General features: G+C 40.0%; 1 protein-coding gene across 1 annotated transcript; it reads right to left on the bottom strand.

Moving 5' to 3' along the window:
- Nucleotides 1-2667: 2667 nt before the first annotated feature.
- Nucleotides 2668-27603, bottom strand: SVOP (SV2 related protein). Its single transcript, XM_026060317.1, has 16 exons — nt 27554-27603; nt 21034-21194; nt 19282-19367; nt 18542-18640; nt 16389-16460; nt 15716-15840; nt 12917-12980; nt 10933-11058; nt 10221-10349; nt 8823-8896; nt 8431-8507; nt 7236-7343; nt 5529-5640; nt 4181-4262; nt 3854-3943; nt 2668-2874 (listed from the first exon to the last, which is right to left on the bottom strand). The coding sequence occupies exons 1-16, from the start codon at nt 27586-27588 to the stop codon at nt 2668-2670; spliced, it is 1647 nt and encodes a 548-aa protein (XP_025916102.1). The 5' UTR covers nt 27589-27603.

The following is a 27603-nucleotide window of genomic DNA, read 5'->3' as shown; positions in this document are numbered from 1 at the left end:
GCTAGGCTGTAAAGTCCATGGATTTCATGCACTTTATATTCATTCCCTCCTGCAATGCAGGCTTACACCCAGCTGAATTCTCCTAGAGGCCCTCCAGTTTGGGGGTGCACATCTAACTGCAAGCACAACTCAAGGCAAGCATGCGTGACAAAAGAGAGACACATAAGCACCGGGACATGCCCCCAGTCAGGTATGGACTGGCTTTTTCTCATGAGTGTCTGTAACCAGCAGGCAGGAGGAGGTGGTAGCCAGAATTATAAGGTTACTAGTCCATACTGTGCAAAGGCAGAGCAGGTTTTCTAGCTATCTGGTTACCTGTACGGTCTAGATCTGATCTACACCCATCCAGGGAGTGCTTCTTCAGTAGAAACGTGCTGTCCATCTCTTGCAGTTTGGAGGGACAGTCTAAGGGAAACAAGTCGTTATACCTCTACTTTGAGGCAGCAATGAGCTACCCCGGTTGCATAGTACATTAGGGAGAATTATCCAACTGCAGCCTGACAGAAGGAGGTGAAAGGGAATTATTTGCCCGGCTGTCGGCTCCATGACAGTCCTGTCTGTTTATTGAGGACCGACTGGAACTTGACCTTACTGGAGAGATTCAGCACACAGGGTGTAAACAGAGCAGAGACAAAGATAACAAAACCAACACAAAGCGATAGCCATAGGAACAGACAGCGTGTTTCTCTGCCATCAGCCACACCTGAAGTGGGAACCCCTATGAGCTGAAATACATTTTCATATTACTGTGAAAATGAAATATTAGCCTGCTCATATCAACTGCTTCTGGGGTCCTTCTTTGCAGTCACCATCATAAAGTGGCAGATGACTAGACAGACATTTTGGTGCCTTGTCAAAATTTAACTTTTCTCCGCAGAAGATACCCACACACACAACGTCAACAATCTCTTTGGCCTTTTTTGTTAGTCTGAGGTTCCTCAGTTTCTTTAAGGAATTATCCACTTGTACCTTTCCTTCAGTGCTATAAGCAGCCTAACACATCCTGGAGCATTATACTGCCCTACAGCGTTGCAAATCCCTAAGTGAAAGCTGAACCCCGACTGTGTTCATTTATATTGCACCCAAACATGGACTCAGTGACCTCTTCTTGCCCCAGAGAAAAGGAGCCTGGTTCCCAGAATACCTTAAATATTTTACTGTGCAAAATTTGTTGCACTCTTACCTATATTTATGTGAGACAACTGACCACACATATTATTAAAAATGTATTGCTTCCCACAGCTTAGTGATTAGCATTTAGTCTGTCTCACTTACATTTGGTTGTGTGTTCCATAGTCTGGATTCCTGAAAATAAACCGAGACGTGTGGATGAGAAACATCTCAGTTTCCTCAGGCATTTCCTCCCTGCATGTCCACAAACTCTGAAATCTGACTCCCTGCATAGTGACAGATTTCTGACAAACAAGAAGTCCACACACATATGAAGTGTACTTATCCTCACCTGAACTCTGTTAAATCCACCAGCAAGAGCAGGATCATCAAAATCACCTCCAGGGGCTAGATCTGAAGGAGTGAAGTTGCTCATCTAAGGATGATTGTGGTACGGCTCTTCCCAGGATTTCTGTTCATTTACGACATGATCCCAGCTACATTCCTGTGTTACCAGCTTGGCTTTACAGTCGATGTACAGTCTGCAGCTATTGAAAAGTTCTGCCCAGCTGTCAGGAACCAGCTTCTGTTGGGAGACACTTGAAAGCAGCTCCATCCAAACTGCTAGAAGCAGCTGTTCAGATTGAGGCATTTGTATCAAAAGTTTTGGCTACACCACTGCAGGAACACACTTAGGCAAATTGAGCAGAAACATATCTGGACCCATGCAGGAAACCACAGCGTGCATCTCCACGCACAAAGAGACACCAGCGCAGCTGAAGCAATCTTCACCAAGCAACAGACAAGAGTGCTCAATGTTTCTGGCAATGTTACAAAAGTCAAATTCTGCTCCAAACCATTAGAATTTATATTTCTTATATAACATTCCATCTCTGCATCAAATACCACTCTTCACTGACTCAAACTACCTGCCTTGGATGGGAGAAACATTCAGAAAATAGATTCCAAGCAATCTCTTTTACAGTGCCTGTTAATTCCCAAGGAACAGAGCTCATAAGCAAGGGAACTATAAAGCGTTGGCTGGTTTGCTGTTATCACATTTTGTTGTTGTTGTTGATGGCTAAAAAGTGCAAGGCAGGTATTTAATTCATAAAATCTATTCTGTACTTATGGAATCCACCGCGTTCTATGCCAGGTACACAATAAATATTAATCTTTTGCTTTTAGGCATCAAGAGTGCATTATTTTAATTACAGCTTATACTGAGTTGCATTCAGTTAGCTATTTGCTTGACACGGGACATTTTAAGCTGAATAGCTGACCATGCAAGCACAACAGACTTAAGAAAAACCCTTCCTGCTAAACTTCAAATGATATCTGGATCAAATGCCTCTTAATACAGAAATAAAATTTTTATGAGTGTGAGCAAAGAGCAGTAGAGACACAATTTGCTTAGGTTCAACCCAAAGTTCCTGCAGTTTGACACATGACATTGGCAGTGACAGTATGGTCAGCTTTCTATGCTCCAGGGTTTGATTTTCTGTGAAACAAATCTTGCTCGTATCAGCCATTCTTTCAGCAGGATTTCATGTCCCATCATTCCTGTGATCCAGAGTTTGACCTGATGACCCCTGGGGAGTGAGATCCTCTCCCAACCATCTCTTGTCCCCATTCTCTGTGACTAGACTCCTGTAAGCCACGACCTTTTGTTTCAATGGGCAAGAAGCAGGAAGCCACAGCTGCCAGCAGGCAACATCCACTGTAAACCACCAGCGTTAAATAGACAGAAGATTCCAGCATCACCTGCAGAAGAAGAAGGACAGAGAATACAAAAGAGTACCCTTGAGTCTATCATGGAAAAAAACACAAATACTAATGTAGTGGTAGAAATTTTAATTACAGTATTGGAAAAAATATTTAACATCCACTGCTGCATACTTTTTTTCCCCCCTCAAAGATTACGCATAGCTATTAAACACTAACAAAATATCCTGGATTACAGGTGCCATCAGATGCTGTTGCCCTTTTGTGTTAGACAAGATTTAAGGAAGCAGAGACATTCAGGTGTCCTTGAAGGAGCCAGTGTCCGCGTGAGGCATTTCTGGCTCCTTCTCTGTTGCAGATCACCATATAGTCTCTTCCTAAAGAGTTACACAAAAGTAATTTTCTATCAGTGCAGCAAGCGCTTCCTTAATCTGAATTGTGCTGTTCCCTCGGCCTAAGATCTCCTTCTTCCTTAGTGCAATTTACCTTTGCATTGTTTTTCACAATATCCTTTCCTGTCAGCAATATTTTTGACTGATTTACAAAATTCAGGAATTCACAAATTTTCCACCTAGCCTTCTGCAGAGCCACTGCTTCTGAGAAAGGCTTCCAAGTCCTGTCCCTGCAGAGCCTGACTCCCCCAAACTTCCCGTCTAGCTCTTTCTGCCTACCCTTAAGGTTTTTAGCCCTCAGGACCTTGGCCTGGGATCTCAAGAAAAACACTGCACTGCACCACCCACAGAAACCCCTGCCTTCCGCAAATTCCATCTCCAGGTGGGTGGCCTCCAGGGTGTCCTTAATTCCCCCGAGCTGCCTGCTTCTTGATCAGACATCCCCCACTATACGGCCTCTGGACTAAGAGGTAAATTCAGAGACAAGCCTGAACTCTCTTCAAGGGAGAGCTCATTTTGTGACAGGCACCAACATCCCTCTTTCAATCTCTCCCCTTACAGCAGAAAGGCTGTAACCTTCCATCACCTTCCTGCACCAACAGTCTCCAGAGGAGAAGGGGTTTTACCTGTGCAATGAACGGGGTTATCAGGGCTCCCACTCTGGCCATTCCACTGCAAGTTCCCAGGCCCAAAGCACGAGTGGCTGTCGGATAAACCTGTGAACAAAACATCAGCCCATCAATCCTAGTGGACAGCTCTCTCTTCTTCCCTCCAGTCTCCTAAATCAATGGAAATTACTGAGTGGTACTAGAGAAAATTCTGCTAGACAATTAGAATGAGATCATGAACTTATATCCAGGGTTAGGTCCATTGTGAAGAGGTCATAAAAAATGACTTTCCCACCATGTTCTCACTCCCCTTAAATAATCCCATTACAAAAACAACCTCCTTACCTCAGGAGTGTAAACATAAGCAGCCTGAAATCCTCCTGAAATAAAAGCTCTTGCAATGAAGAGCAGCACAGTAAGAACATTTCTGTGAGAATAAAAAGGAGAGCAGTGTTTGGGATTGTTCTGTACAATCTGTTTGTTTAACTTGGAGGCAAGTGCAATAAGAAAGCTAAATTTTGTTAGAGAGAGTCCTTTTGTTTTTTAATGAACACTTTGTATTTTTTCTGGACCTTTAATATAACAATGATGCCAAACAATCTGCATTCCCACAAACACATCAGTTTTCTAAGTGCATTCATTCTAACTGACAGCTGTAGCCCACTGAAATAAACAGCACATGCCTAAGATATGAGTGGTGCTAGCAAAAAAATAGCATACATTGGAAAGCAATCAGATTGCATGTTTCCTGTTTAAAAGACATGAAGCTAGGTATCACCTAAACATTTGTAGCTTTGTAAGGTTTCCTATTATTTATATAGTGCCTGAAAAGGTTCAATTCAGAGAGCTCTCCACCGGCTATCATGTCATTTCCTTGTTCTTCTGTCCCAAAGTACAAACATCATTGCATCATTGCATGTGTCACTAAGGCCATAGGCAGTTGGAGACAGACTCCCAGAACTCAGCTGGAAATCTGGTACCTTTATGATTCAAGGGCAGAGCTGCCAACAGACTTGCCCTTTGGAAAATATGCATGAAAGGCAGGAGGTACTGAAGAATACAAAAATGTGAACCCAAGTTCTTTTGAAAGTCATGCCCCACATATCTGCAATGCCAACACCAAGTTCCACCAGTTGTGCTGTATACAACCTCTAGGTTGTGTGAGTCTTCTAGACAAAGACTTCTGCCTCACCAGTCTGTGCCTACTGCTTCTCATGTAATTGCGTCTCAGCGCTTAGACCACTCATGGCAACAAGTGAAGCAACTGAGCAGCTGAATGGGAGGCAGAGATAGGACTTGGCTGCGAAGCATTACCTTGGTGATTATTATACAGTCAGCCTGAGGAAAGCCTAGGTAATGAATGGCAGAGACAGCAGTACATGAACCAGTTACTTAGGCTCATCACATAAGATAAGATTTAAAAATTGTCCAGGGGCTACTCCCTACTCATATGTAAGCTCTTATTTTCCCCTCTGGATTGTTCTTTATGCAAAATTATAGAACAGACAGGATTTCTAATCTGTTTCTTTTAATTTCTTTACAAACTCTGGTGAGAAAACCTTTATCCTTTATTCTTTTCCCAATAGAACATGACCAGCTACTGGCTTTTCAAACCACCACGTTCAGTCCTCCTGCCACAATCAAGAGAGAACATGGACCAATCAGTATCAGTTTTTAATTGTCTTTGACTTACCTTCCAACACAGAGAAACAGCAGAAGACTGCAAAATGAGAAGACCAAAAAGGACAGGGCCATGGTTTTCTTGCGGCCTATCCGATCAATAATCCAGAGTGTTACTAACACACCTGTAGAAGGAGACAAATTGACTATTGGGAATCAAGCACAGGTGGAGGCTGCAGCAGCTAGCTTTTAACACAGGCTGTGTTGTTTAGATTTCAAATTTTGTTCTCTCCTTCTTTAAAATACTTCACTGGCAGAGGCATTAGGCAGGGGTGTAGGATGAACTGGCCTAGCCACTGATATCGTGAGCAAAACAAGCTCTGCATCCCAGCCAATGAGTCTTGCTCCATATTCACTGCCCCAGTGGTTCATTCACCCACACGCCTGCACCCTTAGGGGCTACATCCTAATGGAGGAGCGAGAAATCAACTCTGACTTTTGTTGTACTGATTGTTGCACTGGTTACTCAGCCTAACTGCTAAAAATGTCTGCCTTATGTCTCATTGGAATACCTTTTGTTCAACTTCCAGCCATTGTTCCTTGCTAATCTTTTTACTACTAGATTTAAGAGTTCTTTAGAACATAGTATTTTCTTCCCACTAAGTTATTTATATGCTGTCACCAAGTCACCTCTCACCTGGTCTTTGATAAACCAAATAGATCACACTCTTTAAGTCTCACAATGTGAAGTATTTTCTCTTCTGCCATTTCCGGATCCTTTTAAAAGTGGAGGCACAGCAAGCATGGGGATTATTCAAGTATCTGTATTGCCAGTGTCATATTCAGAGGTATTACTATTAGTAATAGGTAATTAGGTACTACTATTACTAATAGTAACAGAGGTTACTATTCCTTGCTTACCTTGGTATGTCTCAGGATCAAAGCAATCCTTTCAGCTACAGCATCAGTCCAAGAGTATATACTATCTTTTTTGTCCACTGTACTTTTACATCCTTCCAGAATGACTGTTATGCAGGATAGTTCTCACATTAAGTAGGAACTGTGTGTATGACAGTCATAGCCTTACAACTTTTCACCTATTAAATGGCTTCTCTTTGAGCATTTGTCCCTGAAAGTAGAATCCAGAGCAGTGAAAATATCCTGAACACTGCCTCACAGTATTGATTTCAAACAGATTAATACTCAGGGATCATCTTCTATATCTGAAGAAACAATGGTTATTATATACTAATTATCTTGCTTGTCCTGTGTCCTACTGTTCATTGAAATTCAGTGAATTTGACTGAAAGTCATGGCTCTGGTTGCTGGGGATACACAGAGCTTTAGGAAGCAAGTCCTCCATTGATTCACTATACCCAGGATCCTTTTAAAATAGTTCTGGAAAGTCATTTATAGATAAAAGTTCAAGTGATTCTGCCCCTTTGATTTAATTGTTACTCTTCCTCTGAAAGCCTGACATGTTGCTTGGATAGAAGCCATGGTCAGATGGGCCATTATAGCTCCATAAAACAATTACCAGTGATTTTATCTGTAGGGATCACATGGGCAGTGAAGAGAGCTACAGCTACTGTGTGTTGGGGCTTGCCAGATGTATTGGAACTCATCTGTCAAGCAGTCCAAGCAAGAAGCCCCAAAGCTGCAGGAAATACATTGGCATTAGGACAGACAGGTGAGCACATTTCATTGCCTGTACCAGTGCCCATTCCAATCACCCTGAGCTACTGGCAATGAAGCACTGGTGCTTCTTATTGCCACTTACCTGGGAACTCTGACAGGGTTGTCCAGAGCAGATCAGTGTAATCTTCCTCTGTCAGATACTCACAGGTCAGGCTGCACTTTGCTTTAACTGCTTTCCTTCTACTGGAAACTATGAGAGAAAAAAAAAAAAAGTAAACGTATTTTGAATAATGTCTTCTCTGCTCACCTTCCTCTACTCCTGCTGTGCTTTTGTTAGTCTTGCTGCTGAAACTGATAGAACAGATGTACTGAAAAGACTCTGCTGCACAGCAGGTATGTTCTACCTCAAAGACAGAGTTGGAGCTGAACAGTTTATAAATGGTCTTTCTTGTGGCTGGACCTGTGCAACCATCCTTATCAGAATGAAAACTTATATTTTCTTATCAGCTGTATAAGCTTAGCTGTTTTTCAGTCCAGGGCTATAATGACAGTGAGCAGAATTACCGTCTACAATTCAGTTTCTCCCTACATAAATGGGGATACTAACACTTAATCTACACTTCAAGAGGACTGAACAATACTGTTTCTTTGTAAATACAAGTATTTTTAAAGAATGCATGCCCCTTTGGGGAGGCTAACCAGAGTTAGACCTCTAAATAGCTATGACTTGTATAGGCTCTGGATCTGTGTCTTCTCCCAGTATTACCCATCTTCTTTCCATAATTTTCCAACTGCCAGACAGTTTTCACTAATCACAAGTGTTCTGAATACATCCATGCCTCCCCTAGGGAATCAAACTTTTTAAGCCTCTTCTTGATGCAATCAAAGCACTTTTTGAACACAAAAACCTGCAACAGAAATGATGCTGGTTTCCCAGCTTTATCTTTTCTCTCAGCAGGTATTCACATCTTGAGAACCTGGGAGCTCCCCAGCAGCAGCAGTTCTCTCTATTTCAGAACTAATTAGGCCTGTCGAATATGGAAACTTACATTTATTCAATCACCCTTTTCTACACTTTCTTGCAGGCTTCCTTTGAAGGTTGCCTTGCTGTTTTACAATTTGGACTCAGAGACACTGCAGGACCTCTCTGCATTGTGCAGGAAACAAGGAACAATGAATGAATAATGTTTATAATAAGCAACCTTTTAAATGGATGTCTTAAAATTTGCACTGGCAGCCACAGTCTTTTCCAAACTATCAGCAGAAGGTGATCCAATAAAAGACATCCCATCACTTAACAAGGCATATTTAAAAAGAAGAGGTGGACTAGTACTCACTGCTGCAGACATCCCCGGCTTGGAAGAACTCTGTAGTTAATAAAACTAACCCATAATATGAAAAGGCATTGGAAAACCTGCAAGGAAGAAAATGAGAGAGGACGTCTCAGCTGGACAAACCTATCGTAAAAAACATGAATCAAAACTGAACCCACTGTCTTAGGACTTTCACTAAATGCTACCTCAAAGCTATTTCCTATTAGCATTTAGAAAATGAAAAGGCAATTGGACTTAGAATGTTAGCGATTGGGTGGTTAAATAAATTACAAATCAATACAGGTTTGGGGTTCTTTTGAGGAGGAAGTTACTGTATTTCAGTGATACTGTAAAGCACCTCCATTAAAAGCCATTTAGAACTGTGCTGGCACTGAGCCATTTATATCTTCTCTTACCATATAAACCAGAGTAACAATGTGGTCCATCTAAAATGGGGTGTAAAAAGGTCCCTCATTTTTCCTCGGTCTTCCTGTTGGAAAAAAACGGAAATCAGATCAGGGCACTGACTTGTCTTGGATCAGAGGAAGCAGGGTGGCGTGGGATAATACACAGTACTGTGTACTATAGTTCAGGACAAGTGTTCAGTCTCAGCTCAGGGCTCTTCAGGTTGTAGAAGCCATACTGGAGCCGGAATCCAAGTAAAGAATTACTCTGCCAAGGCGAATTCTCTAGGACCATAAAGTTATCAAAAACAGTTCATGCACAGGGCAACCTACACCTTCACAAAGAAGGTGAGAATCTGTCAAAACAAACAAGGGCTGGAAAAACATAGAGCAAAACTTTGGCAGTCCATGGCTGGCATGAGATTCATGTGGCTCACAGCCAGCTCCTGTAAATTAGAGCAGCCCCTTAGGGTCTCTGATTTATGGTAAGGTGAGAAACTGCAGGCCGTCCCCCTTCAAGCAGACCCCTCTTAAAGTGAGTGGTTCTTAGATAAAGAGAGTGGCAGGCTCAGCCCAAAACTTGTGGTTAAGGAAAAGTGCTTTCCCACCCCACCCTGAAAAGCAAATCTTTCAAAACTTGCAGAGCAATCCTGCACAGCCCATCAAAATCACCCTGACTGAACCAAGCATTTGTGAAAAGCACAAGAGCTCCAGCCCTCAGTGACCCAGACCTTAGAAAATCAAACCTGCATCTCTGATCAGTAAAGGTGCTGTCCTTATCCACAGGCCCCTGCCTAGCTCTATACTTCTGCTGGTGTGCAGGCGCCCCTCTGCTGTCCCTGCTTGCTGACTAACCTTTTTACTCTCTTTTCTTAGAAAAGTTTGCTTTGTTCTGTAAATGCACAGCTGCTTTATATGTTGACAGGGATGCTGAAAAGCTGGCCACAAAAAGCTAAAACGAAAAGAAGCCCAATGCACTGATCTGTTAGATTCACACAGTAACATGCAGCTCAGAAGAACCTGAACTTTTCCATGTATTGAGAGTGAACAGGAGTTTGTAGCATTTCCACTCTAGAAAATCAGAACTGGACTCAAACTAAAGATATTCAACTAAAGAGTCAAATTCCACATTATCTCCATCTTCTGTAGTCTCAAGTTTGGATTTTCTTTAATGGTAGGGCCTTAAAGTGAACTTAAATAACACTAATGCCCACTTTAAAGGTCCTTTTGACTTTCAGAGCTCTTCATGTAAATAAAAATGAGACTGTTTAAGTATATACGATAATCTATCAATTTTATTATTGGTTGAAATACTAAACTTAATGTTGATTTGCTTATAAAAATACATATGAATGTAGAACAGTTTCCATTATATCCCACATTATTAATATGTCTGTTACCTGTACATACCTGTCTGGAAATAATTAATTTTCCCAAAGGCATTGGAGCTCCGTTTTCTGTTGCTATCCGCTTTAAAGTGGCAATCGCTTTTTCTTGATTTCCAGATAATACGTCATACCTGGCGCTTTCTGGCAGCCACTAAGAGAGTAAAGCAGATCAGATGCACAGTGTTGTCAAAAGCACAGCAATAAACAAACTGGGGCCTTTCTCTGTGGGCTTACAGAGGGTAATCTCATTGACTCCAGCAGACACACGAAAAAGGATTACAGAACCAATCTTAAATGATTCAGAGAGCTATCTTTCTGCCAAGTGTCAAAATCGTCATTAGGCTTTAAGAAACTGCAATTTTCGCCATAAAGTCAAAGCTCCAGTTCAAAATCTTCCCTTCTGTTACCTCATTTTTATTCCTGAGAGGTTCAAGGATATTGAACTCAGAGAAGACTGAGTGATACTATCTAAGAGTGCACTGAAGCTTAGGTTTCATTCATATATGGCCTTATTTAAGAATCTGACCTGCATTATGCAGCTCTTGCCCATGACTTGGAGGGATTTTTTAAATGAACAGTACTAGCGCCCTGTTAAAGCAACAGCATTTTTATCATTATTTCAGATGTACCAAAAAAGATACCAACAGAAAGCTCAAAGCTGTCACACTTCCCTTCAGCCAGGTTACACAATAGTAGAGAAATGATCATACATTCATCTTCAGAAGAATACCTACAAAACATAAGACAGCAAAGAGCAAAAGTGGGAGGGCAGAAAGAATGAGAAGCCATCGCCAGCCAAGAGTGGGCATCACCAGCACTGCTAGGAGGACTTCAAACACAGTCCCAATGGCCCAGAAGACCTGCCAAAGGGAAAAGAAACAGTCACAAATGGGAATAAGACTGCTGAGCTGCATGAGTCATTACAGCATGGAGTAGGAAGGGGAAAAGGCAAAACTGTATTAATGACTCCTTCTTTGTGACATTCCAAAACGTGTTCTCCAGAGACAGTCGGAGAGACAAATGCCGGAGACATTTCAAATATGTCTCCGGCGTATGTGCTAAAGGCACCACTGTATGCAAACAGAAACCCAGACGCTTTAGAAGGGTTTGTACTCACGTGGCAGGAGCTCAGTTTTGAAAACCTAGCATCGACTGTCTCTAGACACTCATATTTAACTGTAGGTAGTTTTTCATAAGGAATAGGCTCATCAGAGGGTTTTCTTAAGCAAAATGACTATTAAAACCTGTCTACGGGTATAATTCCCAGGTACTGTGGCAAGATTTATGGTGGATTTTTTTCCTTACCAAAACGAGGCTACCAAAGTCTCAGAGCTCGGCCCACAGATGAAAGAAGGAATTGATACCTTCTTAGCAAATAGTGGAGCTGGCACCCTGTTGCATATCCCATCTACGCAGCATTATTCCCCTTTGCATTAGATATCTGCACAAGGACTAGTTTCCTTTTCCTGTTAGCTCACTATTTAACACGTAGAATATATTTCTAGTCCCACAGATCCAATGTTGCTTGGAGGTAGCCAAACTGTGACAGAACAAAAGTGATACAAAAAGAAGTAATCCATCTACTGAACCCTGTTTTCTAAAGATTAAGCAACTGAATGTAGGACCAGGCAACAGTTATCCTTGAAGGCTGAGTTTGTAACTGCAAAGCTGTTTCAGTTTGGGAAGGTTTGGATTTCACAAGGATGCTCCTTCCAAACTGACTGATGCAGACAAGTAATAGTACTGTTCTCTGCTCAATAGTTGCACTGGGAGCCCTTCAACCATCCACTGAAGGGCTGTAAATTTTGCTATAAACTCTTTATAGTGTGAAACTCTGCTCTCTGTGACTTTGATACATTTGGATTGAATCTGGAGGGCTGAACTTAGCCCTGCATTTACTGAGCAGCCAGTTCTCCATTATCCATTACTGAGCTGTAGATTAATTTCACCAGGGAATTAGGACACAGCCAAATGGCTCCCTGTGTGCTAACCTCAGAAGGGCTGGGTGCTTGGTACTGGTTCTGGGAGCACTAGACTTAGTGCTGGAGAGCAGGATGCAGACATACCCGAGCTGGCTCCATGTGAGCATTCACCTCAGAAAACAGGGGAGAATGATGCTGACACAACTACGCTGACTCTGCACACAATAAATTCAGAAACACTGGGACACAAAGAGCTGGTTCTGTAGGCAAAAATCCTAGCAGGACTGTGGAACACAGTGCAGACTCTCTTGATCGGGCTCTGCACGAGCCAGCTGAGGTTGGGAAGGAGCACAGCAGTAACTCAGGCAACGCTGCATGCAAAGTGATTTGCAGAAAAGCAGATTCAGCAACAAGAGTGGAGCACTGCATGAATGCATTACGTTGCTTCTGGACCTGAGCTAGCACTAGTGCAACTAGTGGAGTTACCCTGAGCTGTTGGACTTGCTCACTCGGGTCAATACTAGCTCGGGGTGTTCTGCACACCACGATTCAACAATGTCACAGGCATTTTTCCATGTTACACTTCGATTGCATACGCCAGTCATCTAATCCATGGAGGTCTTGCATTCTCTGTGCTTTTGCTTTTTGAGGGTAACCTCAGCTCCACATTAACTTGGACAAACAAGATCTGATTGTAGTTGGGTGTGAGATTTCTATAGTCAGTGGGATTGAATGGATGTAACCAAAAGCAGAATTTGGCCCTCTAGGGACCAGTACACATAGCTGCAATGCTCACCTCTATTAATAAAATGCATTTTGCTCTGGCTTTCATTGGAAGGAATTCAGCATATAAGGTTACCCTGTAAAGAGTGAACATTGAGAAAAATACCATGTCAGCAAATTGAGAAAAATGTCATGTTAGTACACTGAAAGATGTTCAGACATTTGTTCTGCTTTTTATTAAAATTGCCAAACCCAGAGTAGTGACACAAAACCCTTCCTAGCCCTCAGAGCCAGCAAGACTGGACACTGGTTCAGATTCCCCTTTCTACATCAGAACAATCCCCTTTAGTTCATCATTGCAATGGAGGAGAGAATTTGCTCCTTTCATGTGACTTTGTAACCTTATAGTCAAGTTAACTAAAGCTAGCAGTTCTTGGTGTATATGTTTTCATAACCCTGCACCGACTGAGATGGTCATTATCCCCATATTTTCAGAGTGGTCAGTATTCAACACATAACTCCTGATGGGTAAGGTATTTCTTCAGGGCTTTACAACTGGCTCAGAGAATTTCACATTGGTCTGCTCTGCCAGGTTTCAGTTCTCCAAGAGGTGAATACTTTCAAGGTCTGATTGTGTTGCTGGCATAAAATAATTTGCATTCTTTTATTGTGGGAATTTAAAAAGAAACCATCTTAGTCTGCAGAATCTTTGTGTCATGATTATGAGAAAGGGTAATAAACTGGAATGGTACAGCTACTGTGTGAGTATTTCCTGAGGATGAATGCAAGGGCCAGCAGCTAGCCAGGGTTCTTGTGTCTTCTTCAAAAAGTCTGGGAAGACTTGTAGTTCTTTGCTCCTACTCTATTTGCCTTCCATTGACTCATCCTGTTTCTGCCTCTAAACTCCTTGGGCTTCCTTTGATGTTTGTGACAAAACTCCTAACTTGACAAGTGGTGGATTGATCTCTGAGTAACTTTCCAAAACTCACTTAGTCGAAACATAAAGCTGCACACAATATTATATTAAATCAGGGATTAAGAGGAGAAGGAAGTAGAACCATATGCCATGAAATGTAGAGTAGTCCCTTATACATTGCAGCAGAAAAAGCAGAGGGCAATTCATGCTGTATAGAACTGGGTTTTTTTAAGAGAACACTTGTATCTTTGCAAGTCTGGATGTTGGTACTGTGAATATTCATATTCAGTGTTACATAATATCTCACAGAAGATTCCCAGTGGAGGCCAACCGACAGCTTCTCAGGTGCAGCTCCTACACGTGTAAATAAAGGGATATCTGCTATAGTCAGTTAATTTGTTATTGTTGGATGCATTCTTTTTAATAGCACCTTTCATAATATCCCTATCTTATATCCATTATAGAATTTAATAATACAATTTATAAATATACCCATGTCATTCCATCCAAATTCAGTCACTCATATCCAATGTTATATAGCCTACTTAAAAACAGATAAAGGAGCTATTCATATTGTTTCATATATATTTATTGTCAAAGGAATCACTATTATAGTTATACCAAGAAACAGGAGTCTTAGGAGCAATGGAATCTACTCTTGAGTTCTGTAACTGTCTCTTCTTTGACTCTCAGTAAGTCACATAGCCACCATGTGTTATCCACTCCTCTGTAAAAATGGAGTTAGCTGAGATGTAACTGTTCCATTGGGACAGCACTAAAATGTGTTAGCAGTACAAGGCATTACTAACTCTGACGCTTTGTCTTCGTTGTTCTGCCTCACTCCAGTTGTGCTCACTTGGAACTGCATGGCAGAAACTGCATCATCATTAGTCAATATAAGACAGACTAAGGACTCTCCTATTTTACATACACTTTGTTCTTTCATGCAGCTCCTAAAGGGGGGCAAGAAAGCAGTAAAAGAAAAATAATAATATTGTGATGCTTTATCTGAGCTCTGGATCTTTTATCTGGATTACTGGGAATGGCAATAGAAAAGACAGGATATTGCCTTGCTTTGTGAAGAAGTCTATGAGCCATCAATCAAAGTTAGGCTCTGATTACTCTGAAATAGCACCTCCATGGGGCAAAATATCAATTATTAATAAGGATAAAAGACTACACAGAGAGGCAATGGCTATACTCTTCCTTTTCCATTTATAATTAAAAGCCTAGAGTAGAGTTATTTATTGCAGGTGGAAAATTTAGAGATCCTCCTCTTCAGTGAATGGAATAATGGAGTAATAGACAAATAACCTGATGCTACATTCTCATTAGGGACATGTCTGAGCCATCAAGATATCTCAGGGGCTCCAGGTTTGAGCTGTTTGGTTTTGGAATTCTAGCTCAGGTTCATATGTGAAAGTTCAAGCTCTGACTGAACAATAATCCTAAGTTTTACAAAGTACCAGGAGTCCTGGCTCAGCTAAACCTCTAACAGCTAGCGTTTAGGTCGTGACCTATCTTGCAGCAAGTCCATATTATCCCTTATTGACTTCCCTGATACATTCCGGAAATGCAGTGTTTAAGCACAGCTACAAAATGTTATGTCTGTTTTTTTACCCACTGCTAGGTGGGCTATTTGAGCCTCTCATTTTCACGCTGGTTGACCTGAGGGAATGAAAGCAGCTTAATAGGACTTAGGGCATATAACACATTACATTTAGCTAGCCAGCTTTTTCACACAGAAGTCACTGGAGATTTGAATCACCTCACTGATGTATCAGATATCTTCAAAGCCTTCTCAGAGCTTAACATACTAGTTCCAAAATATTTAGTGAAAAATAGGTTCAGGGGCAACTAAATAGAGGGACATCTTCAATTTGACACAAGCATTTATTGAAAATGAAACAAAAAAGATAGAAAAGAAAAAGTTTGGACTTGTGAATATTTACTTACGACTGAGGCACTCCTCCAATCCCAAAGCCCACCAGGCCCCTCAGCACCAAGATCCAGCTATACACCGGTGCAAAACCACTGAGGATCCCATAGTAGAGCGTCCATAACACACTGATCTTTAGCCCCTGTATTTAACAAACAAGCACAGGGAAAAGAAAGTCTCTGCTGTAAGACAAAGTCACAAAATGTAAACTAGACCTTCAAAACCAGAAAGTGCAGAAAATCCTCTCGGATGCTATTTCTGTAAGCCCAATAGTTAAAAGTTTCCCAAAGAATGGTCAAAAGTGGCAATGGTGGTCCCAGAACCGTTACGTGATGTAACAGTAGATGATGCATGTATGTGCCCGAGCACAAAATCTATCCATTTGTACAAGCAATCCACTTAAGTGATTTGCTGTGTTGCACCCAGACTCTCATAGAGACTTTTACAACAAAAACATACTTCACTTTGTAATACAGTCAAGCCATTGCTTATTTGAGCCTTTATTTTTCTCACTTTTGATTTTCTGCTACCTCTCCCAAATTTCTGCCTTTTTGTTTCACAGGGGATCAATTCTGGGTCTACTTAACTCTGCTTCATGCATGTGGACTATGCTATTTGTGAATATCATGCACTGAAACATGCACTGTGCAGCAATACTAGAATCTATTCCAGTAGGACCCAGAGACTTACTGTTTTTCTCCCATATTGATCTGAAATGTTTCCCCAGAGAGTAGAACTGGACATCATTCCCACAAACACCACCTATGAAACACCAGAAAAAAATCTTCCCCTTAACAAAAAGACAAGTTAAAATTTCTATATGATAGCAAAGAGGACACAACTTTACAATGAAAAATAGAAAACTGAAGCACTAGCAATACAGCAAAATGTTCAGGCATTTTGGGTCCATTTCCTTTGCAGCAGAGACTAGCAAAGATAATTATTCATATAGTGGGATTTTTCCAAAGTCACTCAGCATTTGCCTATCTTCACTTCTATTAACTTGAAAGGGAGTTTGCTATTGCCCCGCAGGGGGGATAAGTTTCAGTGGAACATTCAAACCAAGATCTCTCAACTTTTTCCAGTAATGGCCCATTTCCAGTTGTTACTTTGCTTCTGTTGAGGTCAAGAACCCAAACACAACATAAATATACCGAATGCCTGTCAGGCTACTTGTCATCATCTCACCCTTACTTAAGCTCTCAACTGTTAACTTGGGAACTATTGAATTAGACCAGGGCTGAATATTTTCAGACTTTTGATAAATGGAAAGAAAATGAATTACAAAAATGACTGGAGAGTGCAATTTGCTGCTAAATGGCAATCTTGTTTTCTTTTTTTTTTTCTCCTGAAGGGTTTTAATATCCCACAAAAATTTTTTCATCTGCTTCACAGCAAGGCCCCATAAAGAGTTTCATTAGCATTACTGAGAGGACAGACAACTGTGCTATGGAGACAGGAAGAAGTGCCAGGGCTGGAGAGAGGAAGCAACTAGGCACCCCTCAAGTTGTCTTTGCAATTAAAAGATCCATTCAGTGAAAATCCAGTTTGAATGTGCACTCTGGTATTATACACGTTGTGAGCCTGGTCCTGCAAGATGCTAAGTTCTCCAGTTTCAATGAGCCTATTCATGATTAAAAGCTGATCAGCGTTGCTTAAGGTCTTTGCAGGACAGAGCCGTTCTGGGAACCCAGTGCTGATGCAGTATATCTCAGCCAGCTCACCTCCAGTCTCCTACTGTCAGTCTCACCAGCTGTTTGTCTGAGATTTGAATGGAGATAAAATTAGGTCTTACAGCCTTAGGAAAATCTGAAAAAAGACTGAGGTGTCAAAGAAAACATATCATGCCCTCTACAGTGGCGACACCAAAAGGTATAGTTTATTCTGCAGATAGAGAGAGGAATGAAATCCTGTCCAGTGAAGGTAATGGCAAAAAAAACCCCATACGTTTCCCCTCTCAGTGCATTAAAACCATAGGAATGCTGTCTGAGAAAGAAGTGCATACTCAAGCGATAAGTGGGGTAGGAAGCAATGTCTGTTTGTCAAATCATTGTTTGAATGATCCCCTTTCTCTCATATTCTTTGACTCTTTCTTTCTGACTTTGGTCATGAAAAGCAAAATTGTGCTGAGTTGAAAGAGTGAAGAAGACTCACCTTCAAACGGGCTAGCTGCATTCAAGTATGGGAAAGGACATCATTTTAAGCGATTTAAATCTATTGAGCATTTTGACCAATTAACAATAATACAACCAGCCTCAAAAGCTACAGGAAAAATAAATGTTTCATGAGTTGAAGTGCATGCCACACAACAGTGACATACACTGAGAGAAGGTTCCCCAAACTAGTTTTCCTATCTCTAAAGGCATAGCATGGTTCCAATATCATAGCACTATTCTTACTAGTAGTATTATAAGAGCTCTGCTTGCAAAGGTCATTGGATCATCCACCTCGAAAAGCAATTGCATACTCTTTTTCATGGCTCCCAATCTTTCTATACACAAGGGAGCTTAAATGTGGTGAAAGACAAAGATTTTCAAAAAAGATGGCCAGAATTTACCAATCATTTTTTCAATTGATCAAATGGTTTGAATTCTGAGTCTGAGTCAATTTCCTGGAAATTACATGAAACGTGGAACCTGAAACTTGGAAAATCTCCTCAGTTCTCACTTAGTTTCATTTCTTCAAGCTCTGGCTTTTAAAAAAGGCTCCTATATTCTTTTGAGCCAAAGGCAATCTGTGAAGGCCATGAACAGATTTAACTTTGGAATATAAAGCATAATGTCTGAATAACAATGAGTGGAAAAACCTTACAGAACACAGGAGCTGTCAGTTATTTTTCCTACCGATGTGAGCAATGCAACCTGCCAGCTCGGTAATCGCCACTCACAATGAAGCTGAGGAGCTAGGATACTTAGAATCATCATTTCCATAGCATCTGCCATCTAGAAGGGTAAAAAAGAAACAAAAATAAATAACTGCTTGAAAATTAGATTGACATAGCAGTCAATGATACATCTTGAAATTAGCCTTGTTACACTCCAGATATTGTTATCCTAAAGTATACTTCAGCAGATATAGCATTTAATGCTTTAGAAGTAGCTGAAAAGAGAAAGTCCATCTTTCTGTTCCTGATACCAAGGCTAAAACTAGAAGTACTGGGTAGCTGTTCAACTGAAGCAGATTACAAGAATGATATATTGACTAATATAGAAAACAAAGAACTTAGCTAATGTGATGAATGTGGTAAAATCACTGGATGAAAACTGAGATCTGCTCCTGTAGGAGTAGCCTAGTACCCCTTCCATTTGAAACAGATTTCTCTATATGGAATAGAGAATCAAAAAATATATTTTTTAATGATTTATAAGAAGTTCAGAGGAAGAGAAAACAATCAGTTATTCATTACCCCCACAAAACAAGTTTGAGTCCAGCTGTCATTTTAGGATTTCAGGTAAAATTCTTTCTTCTTTGTAAATTGCTCTGGTTGGGGACTTTTTATCTGCAGAAAATGGCTACATTATTTGAAATCAGTGGGGTTCCCTAACTGATGATCATGCAATTGACTTTGACAACAATTACTTGCCCATGCTAATCCAGTAATAACAGAGAGTTTCCACTGGAACTTTCCAAATCCAATGGCTTCCACCGCATCTTCCACCATAAAAGTATCTAGAAAGAAAACAATTCTAGTGCAGAAGTGTATTCCTTTCCTAGTAAAAGACATACCTTGAGACAGTATTTTCTATGAATGCAGTTATTTATTAATTGGGTCATCTGCTTAGATATAAAATAAATAACTGGGAGATTTACTTAGCTTTTATATAGTTCCTACTCAGGCAAATCTCCTTGTTCTTCAAGAACTATGCTAAAGACAAAACAATTCTAAATATTCATAGAATTTTTTATCTGATTCACATAGTAGTAAATCAGTGTAGCACCAATGACTTCAGCACACTTCCAACCTTCAACTCCTGGGAGTAATTTCACCAGCCACTGAATTGCAGCTTCCTCCAGTGAGATGTATATGAGCTGTTTGACAGCACATAGCAATAACATACATGCGATGGAAAGCACAACAAATATTTGATTGAACTAAAAGTTAAACTGTAATTATTTGAATCAAGAATTTTCTCAGGACATATAAATTTTAAAACATAGTTTTGTTCAAAATGCTGATGGTTGTTGTTTCCCACAAAGTATCTCGACCTCCTTATTTTGTCTTATCTGAAGAATCTGAGATATCTCAAATTCATTTACTCAAATGCAAAATGAAAAATATAACAAAAGGACATGTTTATTGTTTAGTGGTTTAGATCAATTTAAGTCTCAAGGTTCTAAGCATTCTAGCAGTTATAACACAATACACTTGCTACATTAAAATTCTGTTTTTATAGAAAAGCTTTATCTAGTCTTATACCGCTAAGAGTTGGACATCCCCACAAAACAAAAGACAAAAACATAAAACAAAAGAAAATCAAACAAAATCCAGCCAATAAAACAAAGCAAAGACTCCCTAAGATCTCAGTCTGATTTCAAGCCCAGGCATTTGAGGAGTTGGTATTGCAGTTGGCATTGCATTATGCAATCCCATTGAATAATGGGATTTTGCATCATATGCCCTTTTTTCGGGTGACATGCTACCTGAAATTCTCTCCCTAGCTGCACATATCTCCAGACTTGTACTGATGCACTGAGTTCTTTTGAGAAATTTACCCAGCTCACTCCATTGTATTCTGGCATCAAATTGCATCAAGATCTTAATAAGTCCTTGGGAAAATAGTCATCTTACCAAATTTTAGTATGCCTTGGGCTAAGACAAAAACACCACTTCTGATATCTTTTAAATTGGTGATGTCTTCAGGGCAGTCAGCACTTCCCTCCTAGGCAGAAGGCAAAACCTAGGATGTTCATTCATTCCCTCCCTCTTGTCCTCTGGGCAAGTGGGAGACAGGAACACTGCAGAGGCTTCATGCTCAGCCTTGAAGGTGAATCACGTGTAACTGCTCCAGTAAACTTGGCAATGTTTTTGGGGCACTGCTCAGTTCTGAAGGAGCTTACCTAAACCTCCTATATGAAATATGACAACTGGACACACAACTCCTTAAAAGTGTCTAGTCCTGATAACATCAAAACAAACATATAAAGCAACCCTCAGAGGACAATGCAGGTAAATCATGATTTTCAAGTATAACATAATTTGCCTGTGTTACTGTTTCTTTCTTTGATCTGGGAATCTTTTACTTCTCCAAACCCAATGTATTCCGCTTGACTGATACATGACTGAAATGAAGAAGCCACAACTTTTTCTTTAAGGGAAAACCAGAATCCTGCTCACCATCAGTTGGGTTGGCAAATTCCTTTGGCACTGCAGCTCCATCCTCTAGCTCAATAGCCTCTAGTTCTGTCCGAACACCTTCAATCTGAATTTCATGTTCTCCTGAAATTGCATCCTCATCTGACCTTGAACTCTCCCCAGTGCGACGGAACTTGACCACCCTAAAAATACAGAAACAAGATTTAGTACTTTGGTGCGTCTCTTCCAGGCTGTAGCTGTGTTTGGTTAGTTTTGAAACCATATTTAGTCAAATAGCAGCCAGGTTCCTCTCCCCACCCCCCTCCGTTTCACATTCACAAAGAACGCCTATACAGTAATCTTTTGGTTGCTCCTGGCTTTGGAAAAACTGGGAGGTACATTGCTACATGATGCGGCCATCATTTGTGTGCAAATAGGATGTTATCCATCCTTACTGTTCAAATAATCTCTATGGAGCCATCACTGTGGTAACAATACCCTTCTACTACAGAGCTTAAAACACAAAAAAAAACCCCACAAAAACAAATTAAAACAAACATTAATCAAACTCTAAGCAAAACAGATTTGTTTTTTATCATGTTCTGGTACATGAGCTCTTCTCTTGGAAGCAAAAGCACTGGACATGGAAAGCCTCACTTTCAAATGAAGCAAGTACTGGAAATCAAACGGTTTCTTAAAATACAGGTATTTAATTAATTACATAATGTTAAAGACTCCAGTTCAATTTAAAATATTCAGAGATAAAAGCAATCATATTTATAGTCACAGAAGCATCATCAACATCAAAGAAAAAACTTAGTCAATTTACTGAATTATCTTGTGAATCCTATTTCATTAAGTAATGTTTAACTACCTGCCAAATTTCAGGACTTTTGCTTCTCCTAGGACACCAATCACTCTTATGAAAACAGTGTGGAAAATTAAATTTGGGTTCTTCCTACAAGGACAAAGCATCTGAAATTCAATGACACAGCTATGTCTAATTCACAATAAATGTCTAGGCACACAAAAAATGGTTCACATTAAATATGTATCATTTCGTCATGTTTTTCTAACTTACATGTTCTTATAACTTTATATGTTAGCAGGAGCACTTAAATGTAAAACAAAACACATTCACACAGTGGTCTGCATATACTCTTCTCCATGTACAGGTACAAGAAGTGAACCGTTTTGATATTTATGTGCTACTTTAAAGACAGGCAACACACAGTGCATGGATGGGCTGGGAGTCCAGTGCTGAGGAGTTCTCCTCTCACATAGAGGATCCGTAACTTCCAAAGAAATGATGAAATCTCAGCACCTTCCCAGCATCAGGATATACTTTCACTAGCCATTATCTTAATTCTTGATAAAAATTTGGCAAGTTAGGGTAAATTATTACATTATATCATCACTTCTAATTTTGACTAGGTCTTTAGTCATTCCACAGTCTGACACACTTCCAGGAATGTGCCTACGTAGGGAAAGTGAAAAGAAGCCAGAAGAACTTCAGTGTCAGTCTCTGCAGTAGGCCAATTTAAAATCTGTTCTGTGGTTTGGAGGTGTCTTCTGGGAAGGGAAGTGGTCATGAGTCTCTTCTGCTCTGTGTGGCAGCAGGGCAAGATCACCCTTGCTTCTGAGATCATTAAGAATTAGGATCATTTTAGCACAGGCAATTATCTCAGTGCTGTAAAGGCTGGCTGGGAATTCTCATCTTCACAGAAGAAAACCATCCAGGAAAGTTTGGTTTTCAGCAGGAAAGCAGGTGACAACACTTTTTCATACTGGCCAAAAAGAAAAGGTTGCTCCACTCCCCTCCTTTTCCCCCTGGTACAATTAATCAATAGAGGTAACAACTGCAGACAAACTAAAATAGCAAACCAGTCGGGTGGATGAAGGTGAAATATTCCAAGCATATTTGCAACAAATACTGCCAGCATACTGATAAAAATCACACGCTCCTTTTTTTACACAGAAACAATTTTTTAATTTCTAGAGTGTTCACAATTGCAAGGAAATTGTAACTAGTATGTTTAGATAAAAAGTAAAGAATTTGACTCTGATTTTAGGGTGGTTTTTTTTTTTGGATAGAATGTTCCTCAACTAGTGAATGTAAAACTAAAAAATATGGCTACGAGAAACATTGTAATTACCTGCCATCTCGATGTTTAGCTTTTCTGTATTCTCTCTAGGGGAAACCAGTTAAGGTTTGGACATTTTATTTACGTAAAATTATTTCATAAACAGATCCCATTGGGATAAAATTGCTTTTGGAAAGAATTGTTCAGTGCAGGCCTATAAATATTAACACCACACAACAAAATGCAGCTATATGTAACAGAAGTAAAATAAACAAAGAACAAATGTGCTATCTCAGGATTTATACTTTGTGCTGTATATATTTTTTACAGAATGAAATATCTTTATAGAGTAACTAATGCATATGGGAAACAAACACTAAAATCAAAAAGGGTTTTTTTACAATCATCTTGGAAATTACTTTATGCATTATTTTTTGGTGTGAGAAATAGGCTTTGACTGGATCTTGAAAGTGGAAATTTAACTTTCCATCCCTTGTTTCTCCTTTCAATGAATACAGTTAATGTGCATGACAATAATTTTATGATCCCTGGTCACTAAGGGTTTGGCCCTAAATTTCAGAAGTGCAAAGTAAATCCAAGTCAGAGTGATGAGCAAGATTAGGAAGGCAGAGGAACCCAAGGCTATTTCAGTACTGCGCAAGCCCATTGCCAAGTTACTCCTGTGTATTCAGCAACAAGTACACACTAATGGTCACAGTTATTTCCACATCTTCCCAGGCCCATTTCCTCCCCGTGCTCCTCATCTTCTTGAGTGTGTATTTTGATTGGTAAGGCTGTGCTGCCCAGGCTATGAGACCTTCATCCAGAGGTATGCCTACCACTAACATCACTTGCATCATTACTTATACCTCACTTTTCTTTTTCAATGTAGTTCAAAACCTTTACCCCTGCTTTGCACTGCACAAGGAATTGCAGAATGAAGGTTCAAATACCTGTAGCTGGTATGGGACCTGGTAAGTAAAGGACCAGATATTACACATACATTTTCCTAAGCTCTGATATTCAGCTCCTTGGCAGTGAATATACTGAATACAGAATCAAAATTATTTGGGTTTTTTTTGCAGTAGAGATCAAATGTCCCTCCATATCTTCATATGCTAAGTGGAAGGCAATATTTACTTTACCATTCATATGGTGACAAGCATAAATTATGCCAAAAGTCAGTTGCAAATATAGAGCTAAAACTGTGGTATTTCTTTATGCAGGAAGCATGAACACCAAAGTCCACCAGAGAGGAATATGCTATATATGAGTGAATGTAGTTTACAGTGATTTCCACACATTTTCACAGTGGCTTCCTACATAGCTCCACTGACGTCTTCTTGGCTTGACCAGGGCTTGGAGAGAAGATCAACGTCCACCTTTCATCATTTAATTTTCATGTGGCCAAACAAAGATTTTGATACAGATCTACAATATTTAATGTAACAGACTGCTCAAGCTTCCTTCACTTTATCTGCAGGCTCTGTAATATCAGTGCAACTTTTTCACCTTGGCAACCGACAATTCCTTGGACTTCAGTGAAGTAGTTTTTACGGAAATAGATTAAATCAGTCTTGGTCCTGCCTCTTCTGACTTCCAATAACTAAATATTGGTATATCTAGTAGAGTAAAGGCTAGCAGAGAGCATCTTGAACTTCAGTTTAATCCTTTGGTTTAAAGGTCAGCAAAACTAAACTATCAGCATCCTTGCCAGCTGCAGCGGCAGCACACTGACATGCATGTATGACATTTTTAAAGGTGATCTGAAAGACTTCTTGTATTTGGCAAGACCTCAACTCTGATTTTCTCTTACAAGTGCTGGTGACACAATCAATACTTAATATAAGGGCAAAATGATGGGCAATGTACAAAGCTCCTACAAATGGATTTTGGTCCAACAATAAATAAGAGGGTGGTGGAATGAACACCTCAGTCATCCATGAGGTTGTCTCCAAATAGAGGAGTCCTGGTACGGCCAGCCCTTGACTTCAGCTCAGGATTTCTCTGTGGTAGAACCATAAAGCAGAGGGATCCACATTCTGTTGTTTACCAGTCCTGGCACAAACATTATTTCCCTGACCATGTCCCATCAAGGAACTTGCACACACTAATGATACCCTGGCAGCATCCTGGAGAGAGAAGGAAGTACAGTGACCAGTTTGTGAGGTTATCACTTATCCTGAGGATAACTGATTTGCAGCCTTTTGAGATGTTTCAGGATGTTTTTTCAGGTACACAGAGCACTTCAAGACCTGCATGGGATAAAAATACTCCTTGTACTACATCACTAATGCTCTCAACTGCAGTAGGACACAGAAGGCTTTTCTCTGGCCTTTGTGTCTTGGCAGACAAACAACAGAGTCACACATTTTTGTTTTCAAAGACAACATTAGAATGTCTTAAACACAAGCACACAGAACAAAATCCCAGGCCTCTTTGAATTCACAAGAAAGCCACACTGACTGCAATGGAACTGGGATTTATCCCACATGCTGATTTGGGATATGTAGAGGATCCTTCATTCACTTATAAGAAAAGACAAAACAAAGAAAGTCCTCTGAGTTCAGCTTCTTATTTAGTTCCATTCAGAATCTCAATTTTAAATTCTCTGATTTTTTCTGTATGATTTTTTTTTTTACCTCAGTACAACCACCTTGCTTTGAATTTTCTTTTGCTCACCCTACAGGACAAACACAAGTAATTATTATTCCTTTTATTCTTGCTTTAGAGCTGTCACTTAAGATGTAATCTTTATATGACCTACAAAATACATACTCTCAGCAAGCAAACACTGAAATTTATATGCCCATGGGATGCTATTTTATTACAAAAGGCAATTAATATGAAAGTACCATTCATATATTATTTACAAAAGCTTTACAAGCACCTGGTTTAACTATATGTGAAGTAAACCTTTGTATTTGTATATTTTCTTAAGAAGGACTATTACTCGAATTTCAGCAATCTCAAAGCTTGATGCAGGGTCCACTGAAGTATATAGACACCTTTTCCCCAGACTTCAGAGAGTCTAAAGTACCAGTTACTCCAAGGGATTATGACTGAGAATCATTCATACAACCTATGCTGGTAACTATTCAGTGTCCTAATAAGCCACAAGCAAAATAAACATGCTAATAAGAACCTTTCTGTCCATAAAGAACCTGATCATGAAACCCCTGTATTACTGTTTCATATTTTTTTAAGTGTCAAAATAGACTTTAAGAACTGGCCATTTTGGAGACAATGATTCTGGATGCTATACAAAGCACAGTGAAGGTCTAAAAACTGTAAATACTTCAACGGCAATCTGAGCAGAGAGCTACCTGGCCCCATTGTTCATCACAGGGAAATAAAAAAAGTTTTTCACTTAAGAACCTATGAAACAAATAAACACAAATGAAGAAAAGACATGATGGTACTTACTGTTCCGTATCTGCAAAATTCTTCACAGATGACATATTTCAGAGACCTGCATTTGTTTGCAAGATCTCACAGTAGTGAGTAAGTCTAATTACACCTACAGTGAAAGGTACTTTAGAGCATTCTTCTGTGCTTTGTTTTTAAAAAAAAGATTGGGAAAAAATGGTCTAATGAAATCATGCATCCTTCCTTTTACTGACAAGCTGAATGCATCAGAACAAATTATTTAAAAATACCTGGAGTTCATGTCCATTTTCCCAACTTATTAGAAACATTATGGGATTGTTTGCTCTGTCATTGATATGAGCTTATTAATATTTAAAATCAGCTTTAAGTATTTATTCCTTGCCTTGCAGAGTCAATGACTTAAAAACATGAATATATTTTAAACTATGTGATAATGGAGCATTAGGAGAAATGCACTTATTTCTAAAGGAAACATTTTGCATTCATGAAAAGGAAAGGAAACGTTGCTGTTAAAGGCAGCAATGCTTTTATCACCTTTTTGTAAGATCTAGGAACCACATCCCAACAGCAAGGACTTTGTCATACATAACAGCATTTTCCCTGTGCAGCAATGTCTGCTTCTTCAAAACATACAGTTAGCAGATATTAATGACACGCACTGCAAACACACCTCTGCAAAAAAGGTTGTGATATGCAATCAGTTCGTGGCATGAAGCAGAAAGCCAGGGAAGACGCCTTCCCTAGCACAGCGTTATTTACAGATGCAATCCACCTTGCAAATGCAATAGTAGTATTTCCCCTCACAAAACCTTTTGCCACTTCCAAGGTTTTATTCCACCCCTTCTTATTTCCCCCACTGTAAAGTTCATGCAAAAATAAAAACTGAGTGAATTTATATAGCAAATGAATCCCTTGATGCCCCCAGGATGCTGAACTCGGGCAGCTATACAAGGAAAATGGCCTGCTTCCTGGGGCCTAGGACACTTCCCATAAATAATTTCCTTAAAAATCACCAGGATTCAAAATATCCCTGCAGCCTGTTTAGAAGAAACCCTGCGCATCCCTGCTCCCCTATCGGCGCTACTTACGGCAGCTGTCTCAGCTGGAATAAATCATCCTCCATTGCCAGGCTGCGTCT

The sequence above is a fragment of the Apteryx rowi genome, unplaced genomic scaffold (genome assembly GCF_003343035.1).
Source record: "Apteryx rowi isolate R43461 unplaced genomic scaffold, aptRow1 scaffold_168, whole genome shotgun sequence".
Taxonomy (NCBI): Eukaryota; Metazoa; Chordata; class Aves; order Apterygiformes; family Apterygidae; genus Apteryx; species Apteryx rowi.
The sequence above is the reverse complement of the archived record's forward strand: the minus strand, read 5'-3'. Positions and strand labels throughout refer to the sequence as shown.